This window comes from Eutrigla gurnardus (genome assembly GCF_963514095.1).
Source record: "Eutrigla gurnardus genome assembly, chromosome: 13".
Classification (NCBI taxonomy): domain Eukaryota; kingdom Metazoa; phylum Chordata; class Actinopteri; order Perciformes; family Triglidae; genus Eutrigla; species Eutrigla gurnardus.
In genome coordinates this window covers 8,697,737-8,723,515 of record NC_139936.1, presented here as the reverse complement: position 1 = coordinate 8,723,515, position 25,779 = coordinate 8,697,737, and the positions used below count along the sequence as shown (strand labels likewise).

At 42.8% G+C, this 25,779-nt stretch overlaps 3 protein-coding genes across 4 annotated transcripts; 1 reads left to right on the top strand and 2 right to left on the bottom strand.

Moving 5' to 3' along the window:
* Nucleotides 1–254: 254 nt before the first annotated feature.
* cUnh2orf68 (chromosome Un C2orf68 homolog) lies at nt 255–2,811 on the bottom strand. The gene is made up of 4 exons (XM_084025060.1): nt 2,459–2,811; nt 1,454–1,587; nt 1,192–1,337; nt 255–1,103 (listed from the first exon to the last, which is right to left on the bottom strand). Exons 1-4 carry the CDS (start codon nt 2,563–2,565, stop codon nt 981–983), a joined length of 510 nt encoding a protein of 169 aa, XP_083881186.1. The 5' UTR covers nt 2,566–2,811; the 3' UTR covers nt 255–980.
* Nucleotides 2,812–2,943: 132 nt separating this feature from the next.
* usp39 (ubiquitin specific peptidase 39) lies at nt 2,944–7,651 on the top strand. Its single transcript, XM_084025055.1, has 13 exons — nt 2,944–3,123; nt 3,418–3,496; nt 3,593–3,691; nt 3,775–3,907; nt 4,108–4,260; nt 4,354–4,579; nt 4,690–4,764; nt 5,012–5,079; nt 5,526–5,714; nt 6,434–6,576; nt 6,778–6,913; nt 7,054–7,140; nt 7,370–7,651. The coding sequence occupies exons 1-13, from the start codon at nt 3,060–3,062 to the stop codon at nt 7,421–7,423; spliced, it is 1,506 nt and encodes a 501-aa protein (XP_083881181.1). The 5' UTR covers nt 2,944–3,059; the 3' UTR covers nt 7,424–7,651.
* A 4-nt stretch (nt 7,652–7,655) lies between these two features.
* Nucleotides 7,656–11,078, bottom strand: sftpbb (surfactant protein Bb). Of its 2 annotated transcripts, none has more exons than XM_084025058.1 (11): nt 10,913–11,078; nt 10,593–10,624; nt 10,169–10,243; nt 9,721–9,843; nt 9,507–9,641; nt 9,355–9,435; nt 9,075–9,258; nt 8,839–8,981; nt 8,569–8,649; nt 8,294–8,404; nt 7,656–8,053 (listed from the first exon to the last, which is right to left on the bottom strand). In XM_084025058.1, the coding sequence occupies exons 1-11, from the start codon at nt 10,977–10,979 to the stop codon at nt 8,015–8,017; spliced, it is 1,071 nt and encodes a 356-aa protein (XP_083881184.1). In that variant the 5' UTR covers nt 10,980–11,078; the 3' UTR covers nt 7,656–8,014. The 2 variants fall into 2 exon arrangements, with proteins under 2 accessions (XP_083881184.1, XP_083881185.1); XM_084025059.1 differs by having other exon boundaries at nt 9,513–9,641.
* Between the last annotated feature and the right edge of the window lie 14,701 nt (nt 11,079–25,779).

Genomic DNA, 25,779 nt, shown 5'->3' with positions numbered 1-25,779 from the left:
CCAAAATGTAATCCTAGAATCCTAGAAGCTAGGCCTGTGGATTTGAAACGCTGATTCATACTGCCCCCTGCTGAGGACACAGGAGACTACAGGAGGCTACAATATTTTGCTGTCTCCTCAATACTACCCATGTTACTTTCCCCCACAGATTTGAGCGTTTTTACAACACATCAAAATGCGAAGAAAAAAGAATTCACATTTTATGGCTTTTAAATTCCATAAGTGCACATCCAGACACACTTGGACAGTAATAAATGGCTTTTATATATATATTCATTTTTATACGAAATTGTGTCTTCAAAAAATATTACAGTATCAAAAATAAAAGTATTTCAACAATCCAAAATAAATTAGAATACTGAAGACCATGAAAAACAGTTGCCACACAAACACACTATCATGGCTACATCCAACTAAACTCAAAAAGCAAACAATTTAGATTCTCACATTTCTAAACATAGAACCACTGAGACTGATGTTCCTTTCACAGCATTTACCCCCAAAAAAGTATAAATCCTGTTTATAAAAACTAGATCTTTGTAAACACTAGAAACACAGGACATGTTCAACTGACGAGGAAGGTTAATAATGGTCTCTGTCAAAGAGTCCCTCCTCTTTTCTGCGTTTAATCATTTTACGGGTCCCGTCAACTTGAAGGTGTACGAGGTGTCCTTCAAGTTATGAATGGTAATGAACGAGGTAACAATCCAAGATGAGAAAAATGTCGTAAACATGAACCTGACAGTCACCTCCTATCATACTGTCTTTGAGAAGTGCTGCTCCTCCTTCCTCCAGAAGACATATCGACTGTGGGTCATCAAGTTGGATCTCTGCTGACAGTCACTGTTCATGATCCCGGAGTCCTCATTACGCCCCCAACAATGTCAATAGTGTTCGTTCATTGCAGAACTGCAAATGAAGTATTGCTCCTCTTTGCTTGTCGCCCCCTTTCATCATAATCAACCGTTTGAGAATATCACTCAGCGTTTGTCTCGTCTTTTGTCGATTTCCTTTCGAATTCGATCCACTAGAGCCGCCCTCATGGCCGAATCCAGTATGTTCTTTTCTGTGACACGTTCCACCACCTTCTCGGGCTTATCCTCCTTTAGAAAAAGAGAGAGAGCATGAAGTATTAAAAACAAAAGAAGAAGAAAAAAGCCAGAAATATCAGTCGAAGGGATCTGCATTAACCTTGTGCACAAGGACGGAGGTAATTGAACCAGAGTCCGCCTGATAGTCGAGCCAGAAGAGTTCAGTACCATGGGTCTCTGGCTCTGTGCTAGACCCGCTCTCATTAGACTCTTCAGCCTCAGCACTGGCCCCTGGCTCTGACCCATCTAGAAAATGAGAACACACAGGCATGTTCTTTACAGGATTTACTGTTGGCAAAAACGGTATAATTTTACATACATACATATGTTCACATTTACATAACAAAGCGCATCCAGCTTACGTCTGCGTCGAGGATGGTACACCTGGATATCAGGTCGGCGGGGTCGTCTAGGGGTGGTGGTGTGCCTCCGCCGCTGAAGCTCTTTGGCTTGCTTCACCTCTTTGGCTTGCTTCACCTCTCTATCATAGTCATCTCTTGGAGTCCAAATAAATCAACATTTTGTTATTGCATGGAAATGTACAATATACCATACACGTTTAAAAAAACACATGCAGTACAGCATATCCCTGAGCTTCTAGTCAACTTAACAGCAATTAGGTAATGCTCTTGTTTTACTTTGCAAAAGGATTATAAATTACAATCTGTCCCTGAAAACAAACAAAAAACTGTTCTCCAAAATATATTCATAAGTCTAATTTTACATGCAGTACATTTCTTCAATACGACTATTATCATCTTCTACCAACAACAAGGTATAGTCAAAGTGAATAAATGATATATTTTGTATACATATGGTTTAGTGAAATGCATTTTGAAGACAACTTGTCATTCTCAAATGCATTTTTCTCTGATTAGCTATGCTGTGTCAACGGTTAGTAACAAAGGCAATGTTTTTCAAACACAACATACTCCTTAAAATCGGACGCAATCACCAAACTTTAGAGATAATTATAGCATGAACGATCAGGCTAGCACCAGAATGCTTTATCCTTTTTATTGATCCATCAGTTCCTGTCTGAAGAACGCAGCCGAATCGCCTCTTCTTTTGATATTTTGCAGTAAGAGGTTGACAACAATTTGTTGTTTTGCCCCCATTAAACTAAAGCAAGTATAACTTTCACTGTTAGGCCTGTGCGACCTGTCTTTATATTTCCATTTTGAGCGTCAAAGAATGTGCACAAATCTCCAAGTGACCTTGCCCTCCTACTGAACATTTGTTCACCCAAAGATCAACTTCTATATATTATAAATGTGCGGTCGCAGCTCTAGAAATCGTTGCTGGATGTGGTAAACTAGCCAGTATGCTAGCTAGTAGCATTAGCCAACGATAGTTGAGGGAATCACCTAGCAATCTGGTTCCTCCGGATATGGTGCAGGAAGCCGTGGCTCATATCCAAGCGGCCCCCGCGTTTGTATTGCAGATCGACTTCATCGTCTCTTAAAATATCCATTTCATCAAATAGTTCCAATGTGGTGACAGTATTTATAAGCTAATGGCGCTAATGATTGCAACAAGCCCGAGGCAGATCCACAGACACCACTGACAAAACGCTACATGCTAGGTAATGGTAAGCTGTTGTCCAAATGTAACTCTCCCGGAGTTTAAACATTAGTGATTGAAAATACACACTATGTTCATTAACAATAGTTCACGGTCGCACCAAAAGACAACATGTCCATACATTGATATTAAAAAAAACATCATGTATGCTTTCAAAAAATCGCAAGTTGTCATATTGATGTTGGCATTGAGCTGCTCGTGGATCGATGTTAGCTAGCTTCAAACCCCGTGTTAGTTTTTAGTCTGCTCCTGGGTGATCGCGCGTCCTACACCCGCTGTACCACCGCGAGTTTCGACGCGCACCGTGCTTCACCCATTCATTTTCTTCCAAATAAAGTTGTGCACACTCCATTGTTTGGATATCAAGCTCGCAAGCTAACCGCTATGATGGTTTCTCTGAAGCGAGAAAGAGAGGCTGAAGTGGACGACGATGACAACGAAGACCGGGGTAACGTTACGTTTACTATTTCTAACGTCCGCGCTACATTTGGCTAGCAGGTAGCTCACGAATGCTACTTGAAGCCAGATGGAAGTGCGTTACATTTATTCCACGGGTCGGTCCAGTGACACGCACACACATAGAGGTCAGCAAGTACCACTACTGTATAAATACTTAACTGGCTAAAACGCCCTTGTACTATTTGTATCAAATACATCACCCCTAACAACCTCAATGCTAGGTCAGCTAGCTTACACTCAACTGGTCTGGTACGACTGTGTTCCTTTTGTTTTTGTTTTGCAGTGGCAGCCAAAATAGGCCGAGGACGTGTAGCAGAAGACCGGAGGAGCCGCCACTGTCCTTACCTCGACACCATTAACAGGCAAGATACAGCTGAATGCACATAGCTAATGTTGGTGCTTAATGCTAGTTAGCCCTGCTACTCTCCAGCTGATTCCCTGACTTGTGTGTTTGTCAGGAGTGTGCTGGACTTTGACTTCGAGAAACTGTGCTCCATCTCCCTCTCCCACATCAACGTCTACGCCTGCCTTATATGTGGAAAATACTTTCAAGGTAGGTGAATGATCTGACGTTCAACCGTGGATCAAACACGTTGTTGTGCTCGGACTGATTCACTCGTGTATGCGTCCATGCAGGTAGAGGTTTGAAGTCCCACGCTTACACTCACAGTGTCCAGTTTACCCATCACGTGTTCCTGAATCTGCACACTCTCAAGTTTTACTGTCTGCCAGACAACTACGAGATCATTGACTCTTCACTAGAAGATATCACGGTGAGTAAAGTCATACAGTATATTATAGATCATGCATCACTCTCTGATGGCAATACTTATTTATTATTATTATATTGTTTGAAATCATCAAGGGTCATACTCAGTATCACATGGTCAATTTGAGGTGCTGCTCCAAAAATACTGTACTAGTGTCCACACAGTATCTTTGTGTTAGTAATATGTTGACACTTTCTCTACAGTATGTGCTGAAACCAACATTCACCAAGCAGCACATTGCAGGGCTGGACAAGCAGGGTAAACTGTACCGAGCCTACGACGGTACGACCTACCTGCCGGGCATTGTAGGGCTCAACAACATCAAGGCCAATGACTATGCCAATGTGGTCTTGCAGGTATGAATAACTGCCACAGTGGACCTTCTCTGGACTTGGTCATAATGGTTTTAAAACAATACCAGTCATTTCATGTTTGCCTCTTCTACCTAGGCGTTTTCCAATGTTCCCCCACTGCGAAACTACTTCCTGGAGGAGGAAAACTACAGGGGAATCCGCAGACCACCGGGGGACATCATGTTCCTCTTGGTGCAGAGGTTTGGTGAGCTGATGCGCAAGCTTTGGAATCCAAGAAACTTCAAGGCTCATGTGTCTCCACATGAGATGCTGCAGGCAGTTGTGCTGTGCAGCAAAAAGAACTTCCAAATTACAAAGCAAGGTAAGGCTTCAGTTGCCTGAAAGTGTACTACTGTAGTGTACAATGCTATGGACATGCTGCTCGATGGAAAATAGGGTTGCGATGCTGATTGATTGTTTTCTGTTGAACAGGAGATGCTGTGGACTTCATGACTTGGTTCTTGAATGCTCTGCATGGTGCTCTGGGAGGCACAAAGAAAAAAACATGTGAGTAAGAAGAGAATCAAAGGGGTTTGATCCCAAATTGTTAGGTCATAATATATGCAAATACAGTCTTTATTGTGATATTCAGTTAAGTATTTGGCAATTTAATGGTAAATGCTTCAGAGATGAAGAAAAAACAAATGTAAATTATGTATATTTTTCTATCTGTAAGGGGGGATTAAGAAAGTTTTGTATATTATTGATTGTTAGGAAAATGCAAATCAACCCCTGTCCTCATTTTCCCTCATAGCAATCATTACAAAAGCATTTCAAGGCTCCATGCGGATCTTCTCCAAGAAACTTCCCCACCCAGATTTAGTGAGTTTACTACTTCTTTTACTGGAATATGAAGGATTTTACTAATAGCATAGCTCAGGCTTATTCAATTATCTGACCAGTTTACTAGATATATGTGTTTAGAAAGGCTTATTTTCATTCTGAATTGAACAAATGAAGGCTAAAACAAATCAAATATTTTGCACATTATTAATTGTTTGTTACTTAAAACTTTCTGATGAATTTAGTTTAGTTTCTCTGAGACAATGTTAAACACTCAAAACATGAGTAGGAATAGAAAAAACCTCAAGTGACGGATGATGTTATATTCAGATACAAGGAAAAGGGGCAGAAACAATACAATATCCACATGCTCTTAAACTTAACAGACAATTATTTTTGTTTACTGTGTATACTATTTCAGTTCAATTTCTGTGAAAACATGATTAAGTCCTTTGACAGAATCCACTTCTTTTTTTTTTTTTCAGACACCAGAGGAGAAACAGGCATTGCTTGTCACAGAGGAGTACCAGGAGCAGATGTCTGAGTCCACCTTCCTGTTTCTAACCCTTGACCTCCCAACAGCTCCACTGTACAAGGATGAGAAGGAGCAGCTTATTATCCCGCAGGTCCCTCTCTTCAATATCCTGGGAAAGTTCAATGGCAACACAGAGAAGGTACCGATGGTCTTAAATATATTGTCCAGTATTAAATACAAGTGAGGGGACTTAAAGCTATGTTGCAATGCAGTTAATGCTTTGGTGTTGTTCAAGTATGTAGTCACACCTAGCAACGTTTTTAAGTGGGGGCAAAAGTTATGCATCAACAACTACTTTGCATACACGCAACACATTTCCTACACAGTTTAACACAGGTGATAATGTGAATGGGCACATACCTGCTCCACCTTTTTATATGCGCTGTCAGTTTGTGCAGCTATATTTCCTCTGCCAAGCAAGCCCAATTTTACAATGTTGTCCTGCTGCTTTATGTTTGTTTGTCAAAGATGCCTGAGAGCTTCAAAGCCTGTTGTTGACAACCTAAACAACACACAGGAAGCAAAAGAAGATGACAAACTAGTTTCCTGGAGAAGAACTCCATGTTCTATTGTGGTTTGGTTTAAATATCCTGTGTCTGGTGGGAACTGAGGTCTTTAATCAGGTTAAACTTCAAAAGGCAGCCTTTTAGTTTTGTGATGTAGAAGATTATTCCCATCATTCATGGGCTTCATATGATCTTAAAAACTAATTTCTGACAACTACCAGCAGATGACGACATCAGTACTTTGTTAATCGTCAGATTGCAGCCCCACATCAAATCTATGCTTCCGCTTTCATTGAATTATTATTTTTTTATTGAACACCCGTGCCTGCTTTCCCGTCTCATTTACATTCAGGAGTACAAAACCTACAAAGAGAATTTTCTCAAAAGGTTCCAACTGACCAAACTGCCTCCATACCTCGTCTTTTGCATCAAAAGATTCACCAAGAACAACTTCTTTGTGGAAAAGAACCCAACAATTGTCAACTTCCCCATCACGTAAGTGCTGTTCATATCCCTTAACAAGAAATCAATAGCATTGATCAAAGTGCTTAAAGAACCATGACGTGCTTGTTGAGAATACTAATGAATGGTTATTATTGTAAATCTTGTGAGAAGTTAAGGACGTGTGTTCGTGTGTGTTGTTCTCAGTCAGAATATGCATTTGTTCATGTTGTCCCTTCATATCTGCTTCAACAGGAATGTGGACCTCCGTGAGTACTTGACAGAAGAAGCTCAACTCACAGAGAAACACACGACATATGACCTCGTCGCCAACGTAGTGCATGATGGGAAACCCACCGAGGGAGCGTACAGAATACACGTTCTGCATCATGTAGGTTGCAGCTGGATATTTCTGCATGATTTCTGGTGGCATTTGTACAAATAAACCTGGTAAAGCATCATATTATGTATGTTATGTTGTATGTTTTGTTGTGTCATACGTTCAAGTAATGTCTCTTTGTGTTGAATCAGGGAACTGGGAAGTGGTATGAGATGCAGGACCTGCAGGTGACTGATATTCTCCCCCAGATGATTACACTGTCAGAGGCCTACATCCAGGCAAGTCCCCCCCCACTCCTCCTGTGCATATCTGAAAATGTCAATATTGCAGAAGCTTGGCTCCATACGTTTCTGGTGCAACAAGCAAATTGCATCAAAATACTGTATATATAATAATACTGTATTTTTCAAAAAGTTGTACCAGTTGAATTGTTCTATTTATACCACATTGCAGTTTTAAATAATTATAAAAAAATAATAATCATTTGGCTTTTTTCCTCTCTTTAAGATCTGGAAGAGACAAGAAGGTGACAATGACACAAACAACCACACAGGGGTGTAAGTGAGGCGGATTTTCCTCAGTGAGAACGGACAGAAGTGGTGTCACTATATTGGAACGAACTGGGTATTTAAGTGGCAAAAATAACAGCATAAAGAAATTAATTGCAAAATATTTTTTTCTTTAAAGCCACCTATAAAGGTTAAATAAATGTAAATGACTTCCGTGTCTTTTTTCACTGTTTTATGTTTTTACTATGTGGAAGTTTCCAAATAAACAAACTCAAAGACACACGTCTGTCTGAATGTTGAATTTTAATGACAAGCCTTTTGATTGTAAGTTTTAGGAGTTTGTAACAAGATAATAGAAGCGGCAGCTTTGTGGCTTAGTTGAGTCTTCATTCAAGAAGTCTGTCTTGCATGACTGACTACTGAAAGCTCATCCTATGTAATGAACATTTCTTTTGCAATTTCCACATTCATAACATACATATAGCAATGGATGGAATACCCCCCACCCCCACCCCCAACAAAAAAAATTATAAGTGCAATGCATTTTTTGCATTTTTTTTTTACAAGTTTTAACAGGTGATCAGTGCAATAGATGTATAAAAAGAAAGTAGTTCATATTGTGCACACAGGCTGGCAGTTTGGTTCATTCCTTCCACATGTACTTCTCACAGAAGGCCTGGTTCTGCAGACAGAAACACAAATTGAATTATTCACAAAATCCCATTAGTTCTTTTAAACTGTTTTCCAAGAAGTCACCAGGTCAGTCTGGGGGAGTATTTGGCCTCCATGCAGACCTGATTGTATCACCTGATTACTATAAATACTAACTCATCCACCATGGAACTAAACATTGAAAACAATCCTGGATGAATAGGCTGAAATCTCTACACTAGTGTACACTGTTTTCTTGAATTGAACTTACTCCACACTTCTGAGCCGTTTGAATGTCTTTGCACCAGTAGCTCGGCCCCCAAGTGCACGGACTCTTTCCCAGTGGCTCCAGCTTTTTTGAGGCAACGCACAGATCGGCTCTCTGTGGGACAAAAGATCCAGACAGAAGAATGTTCATGAGTGGCTATGCTGTGATTTATGTCGTGTGGACCAGGGCTCATTATACTGTTGTACATGTTTAAGTCTCCAAAAGAACTGTGCTGCTAGTTTGCTTTATTTGTTAATTGTAAACAAGTTAATTCTTACCTCACAAGCATGTGGGATTTCCATCTGGTTTCCAAAAACCTTCAGCAGTCGGGAGCCATAGATTTTGGTGAAAGCCTCACACTGAAAAGAGCACAAGAGGTGTTTACATTCATGCAAAGTGACAGATTTTATTTTCTTAGTCTACCTGATTAAAAACGGCTAAAAACACTTGACTGAAAACAAGGAGAGTAAGTCTTTAGTAATAGTGATTTGTGTTAGTCGGGAGCAGTAGTAAGGATGGTAAGTTTTAGTGGGAGCTGAGGGTCACACCTTAGGGATAGCATTGGGGTGACGGATACACACAGACTGGAGGAAAGAGGAAGTCTGAGGTTTGGTGGAGTTGACGCCCAGGTGGAGTCGGCTCAACACAGCCAGCGTGCGGCACGACTCACAATCCGAGGGGAGGAACGCCTCTGTGGAATCAGTCGGGTTAGACTTGGTGGCGGAGGTGTGAGTTTCAGGTCAAAAACCGATGGCCAAATGTATTAATTCTGAACGTGACTTACCTGCAAGGGGCTGCTCCTTGAACAGACAGAGGTGCAAAAGAGTACATATCGTATGAGGCGCAGCAGACGATAAGAGGAACTCGACTATCTGCGTGCCGTATTTGTCAACGAAATCATCACATTGGTCCTTGTAGCTGTGTGGCATGAGATCACAGACCTCTTCCATGATCTTCATCAAAGCATCCTGCAGGGCAGAGAGGATGTTTGATGTGACGTATGGTGTATAACATACATATGTTCTTGATTTAATACAAAGTGAAATGGAAAAAAATGGAGTCACCTCAGTCATGTTTTTGGGCAACAAGGTCTCCAGCTTCTTGATAATATACAAACACAGGCTGCAAGTTGGGTTGAACTGCCCCTGGAGAGAGGATATGCTGTTAAGAGGGCCGTATACAGTATGGTACATACAGTACACTTCTGCTTTCTTACACTCACGCGGTGGCTGGTGGCGGAGCCAAGTGCAGAGCTGGATCCGTCTTTGCTGGTTTCATGGTGGGGAAGGTTCAGCTGTTCCTCCTTGTGTGCAGCGCAAAGTCCAAAAACCGTACAGGTCTCAACTGGTTTCTACAGAAACACATCACCTTGGATTAAAAGGTTTCCCCCCACGTGTCTCAGAAGAAGCCTCAATAGAGGGTCGACTCACCAGGTGACCAGGCGTCTGCTGCATGACTTCTGGCAAATACATCTTTACCTGTAAATCACACTCTGATGCCTGTTCTCTTGGGAGGCGTCGGCACAGAGCATGCAGGCTTTCATATACAGCCGCCTGCAAAGGGGCCGGAGTTAGTGCATAGTCCGTGTTGTGGCAAGAACACTGGGTGTAAAGTATAAAGTACAAGGCAGGCGTGTGAAAAATAAAGCCACGTTTCATCACCTCAACATTAGAATATTGTAATTTCTCTCATTGAATCCGTGATTACAACAACCTCGTTACTAATGGCCATTTTAAGGTTTAACAGCTGTCGGGTGCGGCTGTGTCAGTTTCCTGATTAACCAATTCTGCAAATCCAGCACATGTGGTCAGTAAAGTGAAGTGAGAGTAAAAAAAAACCAGTGAAACTGTTGAGCGAGTGAGTCATCTACATCCTCACCTTGGCGTCTGTGCTGGGAATCATGTTGGTGGACAGCTGGATGACTTGGGTGCACTCTGGACACACATCCAGCATCTGATCAGGGGAAGCAACAGTGAGACTGTTTGTGTTAAAAAAGACATTCACGTCAGCAACATTTCATTCACACGTGATGTTGTCAGTGTTCCTGTGGTGATCGATGGCTCGCGATGAACACAATGGAAAGAAATGGTTGTTGCTGAAGCACAGTAGCCGTTGGTGATAATAACATCACCTTGGATAATAAATGCATTCACTGTTAAACACTTGTGTAAAAGGAAGTATTTTTTAATACAGTTTATTTACAGTAGGTTTATTTTTTTTTAAATGAATATAGTATTAGTATGTTGGCCATTGAAACATCTGATAAAAAGGTTATAATATAGAAAATAAAAGTCAGGCTTACGAGAGATGTCTGTTTGATGAACAAGGAGTGTCCTTTAAGGCAGGAAGGGATTCAGATGGAGAGAGAAAGATCGACCATTTTGAAATGTATTTAAAAAAACATATTTAAGCACTGGTCAGAATATACAGTAGCTACACCTATATATATATATATATATATATATATATATATATATATATATATATATATATATATATATATATATATATATATATATATATTTTTTTTTTTTTTACATATACGTGTTTGATTGTAAGTTGCTCCGACAGTGATATTAATGGCGACTCGTCAGGTGACGCCGACATGAACGCTGATCTTACCGGGCCACACGGACACGGCGAGGGTCGCCAGCAGGAAGCCAGACGCTGTCATGGTGTGAAGAAGCATAAAGCAGATGTGAGGAGATGAACAGATGATTTTTGTCTATTATAACATCCCTGCTGCTGCTGCTGCTCTTCTTTGGGAGGGTTTGTACGGCGGTTGTCAAACAGCGCATTAGCCGCATTACCGCCACCTTGTGTGTGGCAGCTGTATTGCAAAAACACAATAATAAAATCTAAACCTGGTTATGATTCCACTGCTCTGCTAAATATTTATAGGCTACAAGTGAAACAATGACCTCAAGTCTGATCACATGTAGGCCTATATTATACTAACTGTATGAGTTTAAACCTTTATTTAATACATAATATGCTACATAGACAAAACTACAGAGCCCCGAAGAGCCCATCCGGAGAAAAATAATATATATTGAGACCACGTTTTACTACACTGAGCGGACGAGATACAATTTGTTTCCACATTTTAATTTGTGGCCACGTTTTAACCAATTAGTTCCCTGTTTTAATAATTTTTTTGTCCATGAGATAAGATTAATTTGTGTGCTAAAAATAGTGTGAAGAAAGGACCAGCCTTTCTATCTGGAACATACCTGCACCTACTTTAAAAGCGTAATAAGTTACGTTTGTCATTAGCTTGCAAGGCAACAATTAAGCTATCAAATTAAGATATGAAAGAGATGACTGGGTTTAATGTGCTAATCTAATTATCATCTGTGTGTGTGTGTGAGCGTGTGTGTAAATGGTAAATGGTCCTCATTTATATAGCGCTTTTATCCAAAGCGCTTTACAGAAATGACTGACATTCACACACCGACGGCGGAGTAAATGGTCCTCATTTATATAAATGGTCCTCAGTTATATAACGCTTTTTATCATTTCATTGTCACCATTCCTGCACACATTCACACACCGACGGTGTGTCAACCACGCAGGGCGACAGCCAGCTCGTCAGGAGCATTTAGGGTGAGGTGTCTTGCTTGAGGACACTCAGCTAGGAGGAGCCGGGGATCGAACCAGCAATCTTGCGGTTACCAGCCAACCCTCTCTGCCTCATGAGCTAATCCCCCTCCCCTTGTGTGTGAAACGTAAATGTAACATACCGTTTTAAAGTAGGTGCAGGTATGTTCCAGGTAGAAAGGCTGGTCCTGTTGTGTCAGTAGTCCTGTCTTCACACTATCTTGAGCACACAAATGATTCTTATCTCGTGGCCACAAATGAATTAAAACGTGGGAATGAGTTGTATCTTGTGTGCTCAATGTAGTAAAATGTGGCCTCAATATATACAAAAACTACTTTTAAAATATTCACTAAGATTTAGCCATACTTTCTGCACATATTTGGAGTTTGTGAGATCTATACTGGATGGTAGAGGAATGTGTTTGTACTTCTATTATTAACTTATGTGCACAACTTCCTGTAGAAACCACCAGCTCATGAAGGGTTCCAATAGATGGTTTTGTTGCCTTGCCTTGCCATCAGAATGTAGAATAAGGCCCCTCTGAGATGTGACAAAGACCTGCGGAGCTAGTTGACCATTTTAGAACAGGTACTCCGAACGGTCACATCCTCAACCGGCATGGCTCTAGAATTCTACTTCAGATTGACTTGTTGCATCGGCAAGTTAATGTCATAATGTTAAACAAAAACAAGAAACAATGCACATTGATGAATTATTCTGTAATTAACAGTTGCACTAAAATCTTTGAGAGCTGCACAGTGGTGTAGTGGGTACCACTGTCGCCTCACAGCGAGAGGGTCCCGGGTTCAATTCTGGGTTCAGCTTCCTTCCGTGTGGAGTTTGCATGTTCTCCCCGTGTAAGCGTGGGTTCTCTCCGGGTTCTCCGGCTTCCTCCCACAGTCCAAAGACATGCAGGATGGGGATAGGTTCATTGGTGACTCTAAATTGCCCGTAGGTGTGAATGTGAGCGTGAATGGTTGTCTGTCTCTACATGTCTCCCTGTGATAGACTGGTTACCTGTCTGTCTCTACATGTCGGCCCTGTGATAGACTGGTTTACCTGTCTGTCTCTACATGTCAGCCCTGTGATAGACTGGTTACCTGTCTGTCTCTACATGTCAGCCCTGTGATAGACTGGTTACCTGTCTGTCTCTACATGTCAGCCCTGTGATAGACTGGTTACCTGTCTGTCTCTACATGTCTCCCTGTGATAGACTGGTTTACCTGTCTGTCTCTACATGTCGGCCCTGTGATAGACTGGTTTACCTGTCTGTCTCTACATGTCGGCCCTGTGATAGACTTGTTACCTGTCTGTCTCTACATGTCAGCCCTGTGATGGACTGGTTTACCTGTCTGTCTCTACATGTCAGCCCTGTGATAGACTTGTTACCTGTCTGTCTCTACATGTCAGCCCTGTGATAGACTGGTTACCTGTCTGTCTCTACATGTCAGCCCTGTGATAGACTGGTTACCTGTCTGTCTCTACATGTCAGCCCTGTGATAGACTGGTTACCTGTCTGTCTCTACATGTCAGCCCTGTGATAGGCTGGTTACCTGTCTGTCTCTACATGTCACCCTGTGATAGACTGGTTACCTGTCTGTCTCTACATGTCTCCCTGTGATAGACTGGTTTACCTGTCTGTCTCTACATGTCGGCCCTGTGATAGACTGGTTTACCTGTCTGTCTCTACATGTCGGCCCTGTGATAGACTTGTTACCTGTCTGTCTCTACATGTCAGCCCTGTGATGGACTGGTTTACCTGTCTGTCTCTACATGTCAGCCCTGTGATAGACTGGTTACCTGTCTGTCTCTACATGTCACCCTGTGATAGACTGGTTACCTGTCTGTCTCTACATGTCTCCCTGTGATAGACTGGTTACCTGTCTGTCTCTACATGTCTCCCTGTGATAGACTGGTTACCTGTCTGTCTCTACATGTCAGCCCTGTGATAGACTGGTTACCTGTCTGTCTCTACATGTCAGCCCTGTGATAGACTGGTTACCTGTCTGTCTCTACATGTCAGCCCTGTGATAGACTGGTTACCTGTCTGTCTCTACATGTCACCCTGTGATAGACTGGTTACCTGTCTGTCTCTACATGTCTCCCTGTGATAGACTGGTTTACCTGTCTGTCTCTACATGTCGGCCCTGTGATAGACTGGTTTACCTGTCTGTCTCTACATGTCGGCCCTGTGATAGACTTGTTACCTGTCTGTCTCTACATGTCAGCCCTGTGATGGACTGGTTTACCTGTCTGTCTCTACATGTCAGCCCTGTGATAGACTGGTTACCTGTCTGTCTCTACATGTCACCCTGTGATAGACTGGTTACCTGTCTGTCTCTACATGTCTCCCTGTGATAGACTGGTTACCTGTCTGTCTCTACATGTCTCCCTGTGATAGACTGGTTACCTGTCTGTCTCTACATGTCACCCTGTGATAGACTGGTTTACCTGTCTGTCTCTACATGTCACCATGTGATGGACTGGTTACCTGTCTGTCTCTACATGTCACCCTGTGATAGACTGGTTTACCTGTCTGTCTCTACATGTCGGCCCTGTGATAGACTGGTTTACCTGTCTGTCTCTACATGTCACCCTGTGATAGACTGGTTACCTGTCTGTCTCTACATGTCACCCTGTGATGGACTGGTTACCTGTCTGTCTCTACATGTCAGCCCTGTGATGGACTGGTTACCTGTCTGTCTCTACATGTCAGCCCTGTGATAGACTGGTTACCTGTCTGTCTCTACATGTCACCCTGTGATAGACTGGTTACCTGTCTGTCTCTACATGTCACCCTGTGATGGACTGGTTACCTGTCTGTCTCTACATGTCACCCTGTGATAGACTGGTTACCTGTCTGTCTCTACATGTCACCCTGTGATGGACTGGTTACCTGTCTGTCTCTACATGTCAGCCCTGTGATGGACTGGTTACCTGTCTGTCTCTACATGTCGGCCCTGTGATAGACTGGTTACCTGTCTGTCTCTACATGTCGGCCCTGTGATAGACTTGTTACCTGTCTGTCTCTACATGTCAGCCCTGTGATAGACTGGTTACCTGTCTGTCTCTACATGTCAGCCCTGTGATGGACTGGTTACCTGTCTGTCTCTACATGTCAGCCCTGTGATAGACTGGTTACCTGTCTGTCTCTACATGTCACCCTGTGATAGACTGGTTACCTGTCTGTCTCTACATGTCACCCTGTGATGGACTGGTTACCTGTCTGTCTCTACATGTCACCCTGTGATGGACTGGTTACCTGTCTGTCTCTACATGTCACCCTGTGATAGACTGGTTACCTGTCTGTCTCTACATGTCACCCTGTGATGGACTGGTTACCTGTCTGTCTCTACATGTCACCCTGTGATAGACTGGTTTACCTGTCTGTCTCTACATGTCACCCTGTGATGGACTGGTTACCTGTCTGTCTCTACATGTCAGCCCTGTGATAGAATGGTTACCTGTCTGTCTCTACATGTCGGCCCTGTGATAGACTGGTTTACCTGTCTGTCTCTACATGTCGGCCCTGTGATAGACTTGTTACCTGTCTGTCTCTACATGTCAGCCCTGTGATAGACTGGTTACTTGTCTGTCTCTACATGTCAGCCCTGTGATGGACTGGTTACCTGTCTGTCTCTACATGTCAGCCCTGTGATAGACTGGTTACCTGTCTGTCTCTACATGTCAGCCCTGTGATAGACTGGTTACCTGTCTGTCTCTACATGTCAGCCCTGTGATGGACTGGTTACCTGTCTGTCTCTACATGTCAGCCCTGTGATAGACTGGTTACCTGTCTGTCTCTACATGTCAGCCCTGTGATAGACTGGTTACCTGTCTGTCTCTACATGTCAGCCCTGTGATAGACTGGTTACCTGTCTGTCTCTACATGTCTCCATGTGATAGACTGGTTACCTGTCTGTCTCTACATGTCTCCCTGTGATAGACTGGTTACCTGTCTATCACCTGTTGAGTCGCACTCACACCCATCATCACAAAGTGCTTTGAAAAAATAATAAGAACCAACATCTCCTCTGCACTCCCCCCTGGTTTCGACCCCAACCAGTTTGCATACCGAGCTAATAGGTCCACGGAGGACGCCATCGCCACAGCTCTGCACTCCACCCTGAACCACCTGGAGGAGAAGGAGAGCTACGTAAGGCTGCTCTTTGTGGACTACAGCTCGGCCTTCAACACCATCATCCCTGACAGACTGGTGTCCAAACTGACAGACCTGGGCCTGTCAAGCTCATTATGTCGGTGGATTATGGACTTCCTGTCTGACCGCCCCCAGAGAGTTAAGCTAGGCTGTCACACCTCCTCCAGCCTTAACCTCAGCATCGGCTCCCCACAGGGCTGCGTGCTGAGTCCTCTGCTCTACTCTCTATACACCCACGACTGCACCACCACCCACCCCTTCACCTCCATCATCAAGTTCGCGGACGACACCACCATAGTGGGGCTCATCACTGCAGGAGACGAGACCAACTATCGACGCGAGGTGGAGAGGCTGGCAGCATGGTGCAGGGAAAACAATCTGGAGCTGAACATCTCCAAAACCAAGGAGCTGATCATCGACTTCAGGAGGAAGAAGAAGACAGACATTCAGCCCCTGGTCATCAACGGAGATGAGGTGGAGATAACCTCCAACTTCCGCTTCCTGGGCGTCCACCTCGACGACGACCTGTCATGGAGCACCAACACCTTGGCTATCCTTAAGAAAGCACACCAGAGGCTATACTTCCTGAGAATCCTCAGGAAGAACAACCTCTCTAGGGAGCTGATGGTGTCCTTCTACCGGTGCTCCATCCAAAGTGTCCTCACATACTGCACTGGAGTGTGGTTTTGGAGCTGCACAGCTGCAGAGAGGAAGTCTCTACAGAGAGTCGTGGACACTGCCCAGGAAATCATCAGATGCCCCCCTGATACCCCCCTCCCCTCCCTGGAGGAACTGTACAGCACACGCTGTCTCAGGTAGGCAAACAGCATCCTGAAAGACCCTACCCACCCCGGTCACAGACATTTCGAACTGCTGCCCTCGGGCAAAAGATACAGAATATACCCTGCATCCACAAACAGACTGAAAAATAGCCACTATCCCAAAGCCATTAAAGCGCTCAACTCGGCCGCTGGAAATAGCAGAGGGAGCAGATAATGCACTATACATGGACAACTGAGAACTAAGAAATTAAGGAACTGTGAACTGAACATACACACTGAACATATATTATATTTAATCCCTGAATGTAAAAAAAAATGTGCAATAACAATGTGCAATAACAACATCTTGAAATAACTGTCCCATGAATATGCCTGATGCCAATAATGTATACAATGTATACCTCTCTGCACTCATCCACTTTTTATTTTTATTCTTATTTTTATTTTTATTTTTCTACATATATATATATATTTCTATATATATATTTATTTGTAAAGTTATGTATAGGTTGTTATGTACATTTTGAAACTGCACCTTGGGGACTGCTGTACATAATCTCGTTGTTCCTGTAACAATGACAATAAAAGCAAGTCTAGTCTAAGTCTAGTCTACATGTCAGCCCTGTGATAGAATGGTTACCTGTCTGTCTCTACATGTCTCCCTGTGATAGACTGGTTACCTGTCTGTCTCTACATGTCTCCCTGTGATAGACTGGTTACCTGTCTGTCTCTACATGTTGGCCCTGTGATAGTTCAGGGTGTACCCCGCCTTCACCCAATGTCAGCTGGGATTGGCTGAGGGTGTGTCCCGCCCCCCCTCCGACCCTGAATACAGGATAAGACTAAAAACTTGACTGACATTGACATGTAATTACTGTATGTGTTTGAATTTGAGTTTGAATGTTCAAGGGTGTTGCTGTAATAATAAGGCATATGAGTGCTCAAACCTCATTAAACCTGACTGTGTTCTGTACTTTTATACTTGGCTTGAAACACAGTTTCATTGTGAACAAGGAACAAACAGTCCACAGTTTGAGAATTTGCATGCACTTATCGATGCTCACAAAAGGCGTTGTTTGAGTGCACATCATTGTTCACCAAAAATCCCAGTGTATTAATAAATCTGTCACTTCTTAATGAGAAGCTCAATCTCTGTAATGAATAACAAATAATTTAAAGTTGTACATTCTTATTTCTCCATACTTTGTCCAAATTTCCAGCCAATCTTTTCCTTTAATGAAGTATTAATCAATAATAATTATAATAATAATCAACAATCTCATCCTTTGGCATTTAAGTATGAGTTTTACACTGCGGTTTCTTTTGAAGCCTCTCTCCATTTTTGTTTTGTTGGGTTTAGTAAATACATCCATTTTGTTTCTTTTGCTGCAGAAATTCAATACAAAAAAATGAATGACCCAACCCAGAGTAGCTTTATAGAATGTACGGTTTATGAAAAAAGAAGACAGAGACACAATTGCTGCAGTTAAGGCTTATTTACAACAAGACATTACAGCAATCATATAGGACTCATCCTCCTCTCCCTTGTCCTGGTACTTGTCTTCCTCTCCCTTGTCCTGGTACTCGTCTTCCTCTCCCTTGTCCTGGTACTCATCCTCCTCTCCCTTGTCCTGGTGCTCATCCTCCTCTCCCTTGTCCTGGTACTTGTCTTCCTCTCCCTTGTCCTGGTACTCGTCTTCCTCTCCCTTGTCTTGGTACTCATCCTCCTCTCCCTTGTCCTGGTACTCGTCTTCCTCTCCCTTGTCTTGGCACTCGTCTTCCTCTCCCTTGTCCTGGTACTCGTCTTCCTCTCCCTTGTCCTGGTACTCGTCTTCCTCTCCCTTGTCCTGGTACTCGTCTTCCTCTCCCTTGTCTTGGTACTCATCCTCCTCTCCCTTGTCCTGGTACTCGTCTTCCTCTCCCTTGTCTTGGCACTCGTCTTCCTCTCCCTTGTCCTGGTACTCGTCTTCCTCTCCCTTGTCCTGGTACTCATCCTCCTCTCCCTTGTCCTGGTACTCGTCTTCCTCTCCCTTGTCTTGGTACTCGTCTTCCTCTCCCTTGTCTTGGTACTCGTCTTCCTCTCCCTTGTCTTGGTACTCGTCTTCCTCTCCCTTGTCCTGGTACTCATCCTCCTCTCCCTTGTCCTGGTACTCGTCTTCCTCTCCCTTGTGCTGGTACTCATCCTCCTCTCCCTTGTCCTGGTACTCGTCTTCCTCTCCCTTGTCCTGGTACTCATCCTCCTCTCCCTTGTCCTGGTACTCGTCTTCCTCTCCCTTGTCTTGGTACTCATCCTCCTCTCCCTTGTCCTGGTACTCGTCTTCCTCTCCCTTGTCCTGGTACTCATCCTCCTCTCCCTTGTCCTGGTACTCGTCTTCCTCTCCCTTGTCTTGGCACTCGTCTTCCTCTCCCTTGTCCTGGTACTCGTCTTCCTCTCCCTTGTCCTGGTACTCATCCTCCTCTCCCTTGTCCTGGTACTCGTCTTCCTCTCCCTTGTCTTGGTACTCGTCTTCCTCTCCCTTGTCTTGGTACTCGTCTTCCTCTCCCTTGTCCTGGTACTCGTCCTCCTCTCCCTTGTCCTGGTACTCGTCTTCCTCTCCCTTGTCTTGGTGCTCGTCTTCCTCTCCCTTGTCTTGGTACTCGTCTTCCTCTCCCTTGTCCTGGAACTTGTCTTCCTCTCCCTTGTCCTGGTACTAGTCTTCCTCTCCCTTGTCTTGGTACTCGTCTTCCTCTCCCTTGTCTTGGTACTCATCTTCCTCTCCCTTGTCCTGGTACTCGTCTTCCTCTCCCTTGTCTTGGTACTCGTCTTCCTCTCCCTTGTCTTGGTACTCGTCTTCCTCTCCCTTGTCTTGGTACTCGTCTTCCTCTCCCTTGTCTTGGTACTCGTCTTCCTCTCCCTTGTCTTGGTACTCGTCTTCCTCTCCCTTGTCTTGGTACTCGTCTTCCTCTCCCTTGTCCTGGTACTCGTCTTCCTCTCCCTTGTCCTGGTACTCGTCTTCCTCTCCCTTGTCTTGGTACTCATCTTCCTCTCCCTTGTCTTGGTACTCGTCTTCCTCTCCCTTGTCCTGGTACTCGTCTTCCTCTCCCTTGTCCTGGTACTCGTCTTCCTCTCCCTTGTCTTGGTACTCGTCTTCCTCTCCCTTGTCTTGGTACTCGTCTTCCTCTCCCTTGTCTTGGTACTCGTCTTCCTCTCCCTTGTCTTGGTACTCGTCTTCCTCTCCCTTGTCTTGGTACTCATCTTCCTCTCCCTTGTCTTGGTACTCGTCTTCCTCTCCCTTGTCCTGGTACTCATCTTCCTCTCCCTTGTCCTGGTACTCGTCTTCCTCTCCCTTGTCTTGGTACTCGTCTTCCTCTCCCTTGTGCAGGCATTTTTCTTACTTTCTTTGTGTTTCTCTATATTGTTCCTTTTCCACACAAGATCAGCCCAAAGAGGTCTTCGTTTGCTGTACTATACAATGTGGTCATGCGATTGAATTAACCTCAACACCTGAATGTGTTTCCTAGATGGGATTCAGCTGTGATTGATCTATTTGTATAACTTTAATCAGCTGTTTCTCAGGAGTAAAGGAAAAAATACAGAGGATATATGTGTGTTTCAATCTACAATATAACAATAAGTTGTTGAACATGATGTTATCTGTTCTGATTAAAAAAAAGAGTTAATTGTATAGCTTGCACAGACAGATGTGCTGCTAACTGTGTTTTGGAAAATTGTTGAACAATGTAACAAGCTGTACAGAGATCAGCCCATTGTCCTCTCTGAATCAGATATGAAACAACACAAATGACTCACACGGCACCTGTTTGTTGAGGTGAGACCTGTGAGACAGGCGTCTCTTAGTTCAGCACATTTTTTGTCATAGCTAAATGGATTAATATGTAGCTGCAGTGAAATGTTTGGCAGAGAGTACTATGAGTCATGAGGTGAGACGTGACTGTTTCCATTACTCATACTTTCTCTTGTCTCCAAGATTAAGGCAGGGACAATGTCATGCTTCTTTAACTTTGAATACATTAACACCTTTTACTTTTATATAATGAATAGTATAATGTGTATAGGCAAGACATGTTGTGTTGCATTACAAAAACAAACAAAGCTGTGTCAATTAACAGGATGAAGCATGAGCATGGAAATATGTCATATGCGTTATTATCATCCAACATGTTTCCATTATTTTTAAAGACACGTCCTCTCTGACAGAGCTTCCCCTGCTTGCTTCTTTACTTTGCCTGCAGTCTTCCTTCATCCTTCTGGTGCCATTTCTTCCTGGTTGCACCGGTCAGGTTTGAGCTGCAGGTCTACTCTATTTCATAAGAAGCATGATTCATGACAATTGGCATTGTGCTCTGATAAATGTGCAGACCAAACGAAAATTGAAGTTAACGAATTCCACAAATGTTAATTTCTAAACAAATGTATGTATGTGTTTTTCATGTAACATCATATGCACATTTTAATTGTCAACCTAAATGGGGAATCACTTTGCAAAGATGTTGAAAAACCTATCAAAGCAACAGGAAAAAAAACGTGGGTTCAACTTCTCTGCATGAGCTGTGTCTGCCGGCAAATACAGCAAATGCAGCTCCTTCTTTAATTTCAAACAAGCAGTTTGTCAGTTTTAAGAAAGTACTTCTTAACAGAGGTAAGTCTTTACTGCTGATGAAGGCAGATGCGATCAAATATGAGGAAGAACTACAAACCAGTGGACTTTTATGTAACACATAATTGATTTCTGATAGATGAATAATTTATCGGAGAACCAACCTGCACTGGAGAGGGTTTTTTTTTTAAACAAAAGAGCAGCTTGACAGGTATATGTTAGGACGTCTTTGCAAGATAAGTCTAACAGATGAAGGAAACAAACTAGGTGATGTTCCCATTCCATCTACCCAGAAACATGCACCGCAAACAAGAGAGAGACAATGACAAAGGAGTGACAAACCAAACCAGCACACAGAGTCCAAGTGTAAGTTGATAAACCACAAACGCGTAACAATTCCCAGAAACAACACACAGACACACACGCACACACACACACACACACACACACACACACACACACACACAAACACACACACACACGCGTCTGTGATTATATCACAGCCTGACGGCTTGGGTGGGCCAACACACAACACAAAGCAATTATTAATTACTCACAAAACCACACGTGTGCTTTTGATCTCTCTTGACAGTAGGCCTATAGGCTGGGCAAGGCGGAGGTCAACAAAACACACAGTTTTAGTATATTACTTAAATTTAAAGTCTTTCAACAATCAAACATACTTCTTTACACACTCTTGCACATGCATATTTTTTAAATTAAGTTATTTTAATGTTTAAACATGTTAAAAAGTTCAACCCATCATTTCATTGGACACAGATACGTCAGGTGATATTATTATTAAAAAAAAAAAAAGCTTAAAAAGGGCCAGTATTTTGAAGTTAAAAATGTGTTTGTTACCTGAGGGCAACACCATGGGTTCAGTGCTGTTTTCTTAACATGACTCTAAGTTGCTACTGTGATCACTTTTCTTTTGTTGTTCTAAACATGGCTTCAAACATGAAACATGGCACAATATAATCACTACTCCATATATCTGGTCCATCCATTACAATGTGGCTAAACCAAAATATTTATTATTATGACGGAAAGCCTCATGTTGTTCTGCAGGGCGGACAGCAGCAACAAGATTCAATATCAGCAGCAACAAGATTCAATATTTTATTCTTCCTGGAAAACTATATATGCTGCATCAGCTTATTCCAACCAATAATACCGTGACATCAATCAATCTACAACCACATCTCTTCCCACGATCAAAACAAATTCCTCTCACCTGCCGATCAGGTTTCACTCAGAAACCCCACACGGAAGCTACATACCGCTTTTGTTCCGAGCTGTTCAACCAGTCAGCTCACGGAGGAATTTCTGAGATGATGTATGAGTGTTTCCCTCCTTGTGCTCACTAGTGAGTGGCGATGTCGCTATTTTGGTAACCTGTAGATGAGGTTGTTTATTGTTGTTATTTGTTTTATTGCAACCTGTCAGTCACTACAAAAGGAAAAAAAAGTTTAAAGTTAAGTTTGCAACTTTTCAACCAAACAACATTGATTATGAATCAGTTTTTTGCCTTGACAATGTAAGAAAAGTCTTTAAAGCAGTAATCCATCTATCTCTCCTCTCACAACATAAGTCTTCTACTAGTAAACCTGAACATTCACTAGTGGAAAAGCATTTATAGACTGTATTTCATCTCTTATTCCATCCGTTTATAATTTTTTTATAACGTTCAAACTGATCATCTGTTGAACGAAACAAATAGCTAGTGAATACTTTGTTTCTGAAAGATGATTGTTTCTCATATAAAATGTGAATGACGTTGATGGAAGGAATAATTTATCGTTTTAGGGAAACATTTGATTTCTTGTGAAGAGTTGGCGAGAAGACCGATACCACTTCCACAGTTAGTCCTGGAATCATCAGGCTGCTTCCAGTCATTGTCTTTGTTTAATATGGACGTATGACAAAATGTTTTGTAAACAAGTCTAATTGACAAGTGCATTGTGAAATGGAAACTCCTCAGAGCTTTTCAAAGTAAAGCAATTAGTCATTATGCAAACTTGAACTTGAGCATCTTGTGGTTTTGTCAGAGTGCATGAAAACGGAGGCACACAACCTGGGAGGACTATGCTCATTTAATAGACTTAATTGTTTACTCAGAATGATGGATTACATTTTTACCGTACTATGCACTCTTAAATGAATGACTCACTCACTAATTACAGTCTCATTACTTCGTAATGCACGTAAATCAAATAATAGTTGACATGTTCTTTAACAATATTCAATTCTTTATTGACATTTCTACATCACAACATGACACACAACATTTATTGAAGATTTATTTTTGCTCATAGGTTGTATTCATGTTAATGTGTATTTTTGGACATATTTGAATTTTTGGAAGAAAAATACACTCAACAAAAATATAAACGCAACACTTTTGTTTTTGCTCCCATTTTTCATGAGATGGACTTAAAGATCTAAAATTCATTCTAGATACACAATATTACCATTTCTCTCAAACATTGTTCACAAATCTGTCTAAATGTGTGATAGTGAGCACTTCTACTTTGCTGAGATAATCAATCCCACCTCACAGGTGTGCCACATCAAGATGCTGATCTGACATCATGATTAGTGCACAGGTGTACCTTAGACTGTCCACAATAAAAGGCCACCCTGAAATGTGCATTTTTTTGCTTTATTGGGGGTCTGGGGACTCAGAACCAGTCAGTATCTGGTGTGACCACCATTTGCCTCATGCAGTGCAACACATCTTCTTCGCATAGAGTTTATCAGATTGTCAATTGTGGCCTGTGGAATGTTGGTCCACTCCTCTTCAATGGCTGTGCGAAGTTGCTGGATATTAGTGGGAACTGGTACACGCTGTCGTATACGCCGGTCAAGCACATCCCAAACATGCTCAATGGGTGACATGTCCGGTGAGTATGCTGGCCATTCAGCTTCCAAGAATTGTGTAAAGATCCTTGCAACATGGGGCCGTGCATTATCTTGCTGAAACATGAGGTGATGTTCATGGATGTATGGCACAACAGTGGGCCTCAGGATCTCATCACGGTATCTCTGTGCATTCAAAATGCCATCAATAAAATGCACCTGTGTTCTTCGACCATAACAGATGCCTGCCCATACCATAACCCCACCACCACCATGGGCCACTCGATCCACCACATTGACATCGGCAAAGCGCTCACCCACACGACGCCACACACGCTGTCTGCCATCTGCCCTGAACAATGTAAACCGAGATTCATCCGTGAAGAGAACACCTCTCCAACGTGCCAGACGCCATCGAATGTGAGCATTTGCCCACTCAAGTCTGTTACGGCGACGAGCTGGAGTCAGGTCAAGACCCCGATGAGGACGACGAGCATGCAGTTGAGCTTCCCTGAGACGGTTTCTGACAGTTTGTGCAGAAATGTTTTGGTTATGCAAACCAATTGTTTCAGCAGCTGTCTGAGTGGCTGGTCTCAGACGATCTTGGAGGTGAACCTGCTGGATGTGGAGGTCCTGGGCTGGTGTGGTTACACGTGGTCTGCGGTTGTGAGGCCGGTTGGATGTACTGCCATATTCTCTGAAACGCCTTTGGAGACGGCTTATGGTGGAGAAATGAACATTCAATGCACGAGCAACAGATCTGGTTGACATTCCTGCTGTCAGCATGCCAATTGCACGCTCCCTCAATGCTTGTGGCATCTGTGGCATTTTGCTGTGAGACAAAACTGCACATTTCAGAGTGGCCTTTTATTGTGGGCAGTATAAGGTACACCTGTGCACTAATCATGATGTCAGATCAGCATCTTGATGTGGCACACCTGTGAGGTGGGATTGATTATCTCAGCAAAGTAGAAGTGCTCACTATCACACATTTAGACAGATTTGTGAACAATGTTTGAGAGAAATGGTAATATTGTGTATCTGGAATGAATTTTAGATCTTTAAGTCCATCTCATGAAAAATGGGAGCAAAAACAAAAGTGTTGCGTTTATATTTTTGTTGAGTGTAGTTTGGGATCAAATAATTTCTGGGATCCCCTGCAGTAACTCTGCAGCAGTGTTGGTAATAACGGCGTTACTAACAGCGTTATTTTTTTCAGTAACAAGTAATCTAATGAATAACTTTTCCCATCGTTGCATCGCCGTTACTGAGCATGTAAAGTGGCTGGGTGGGCGGTATGCCCTGCTCACGCTGTCTCACTGCACGCTCAGACACAACAAGACAGCGACAATGGCGACGAGCCAGGGAAATGCAAAGGTAGCGTTCTCCAACTGGAAGTACCGGCACTACTTGTCACTAATTGAACTTAAAGATTCTTATGTAACATGCACGCTCTGTTTATTGTGCAGTAGGCCTAATATACAGTT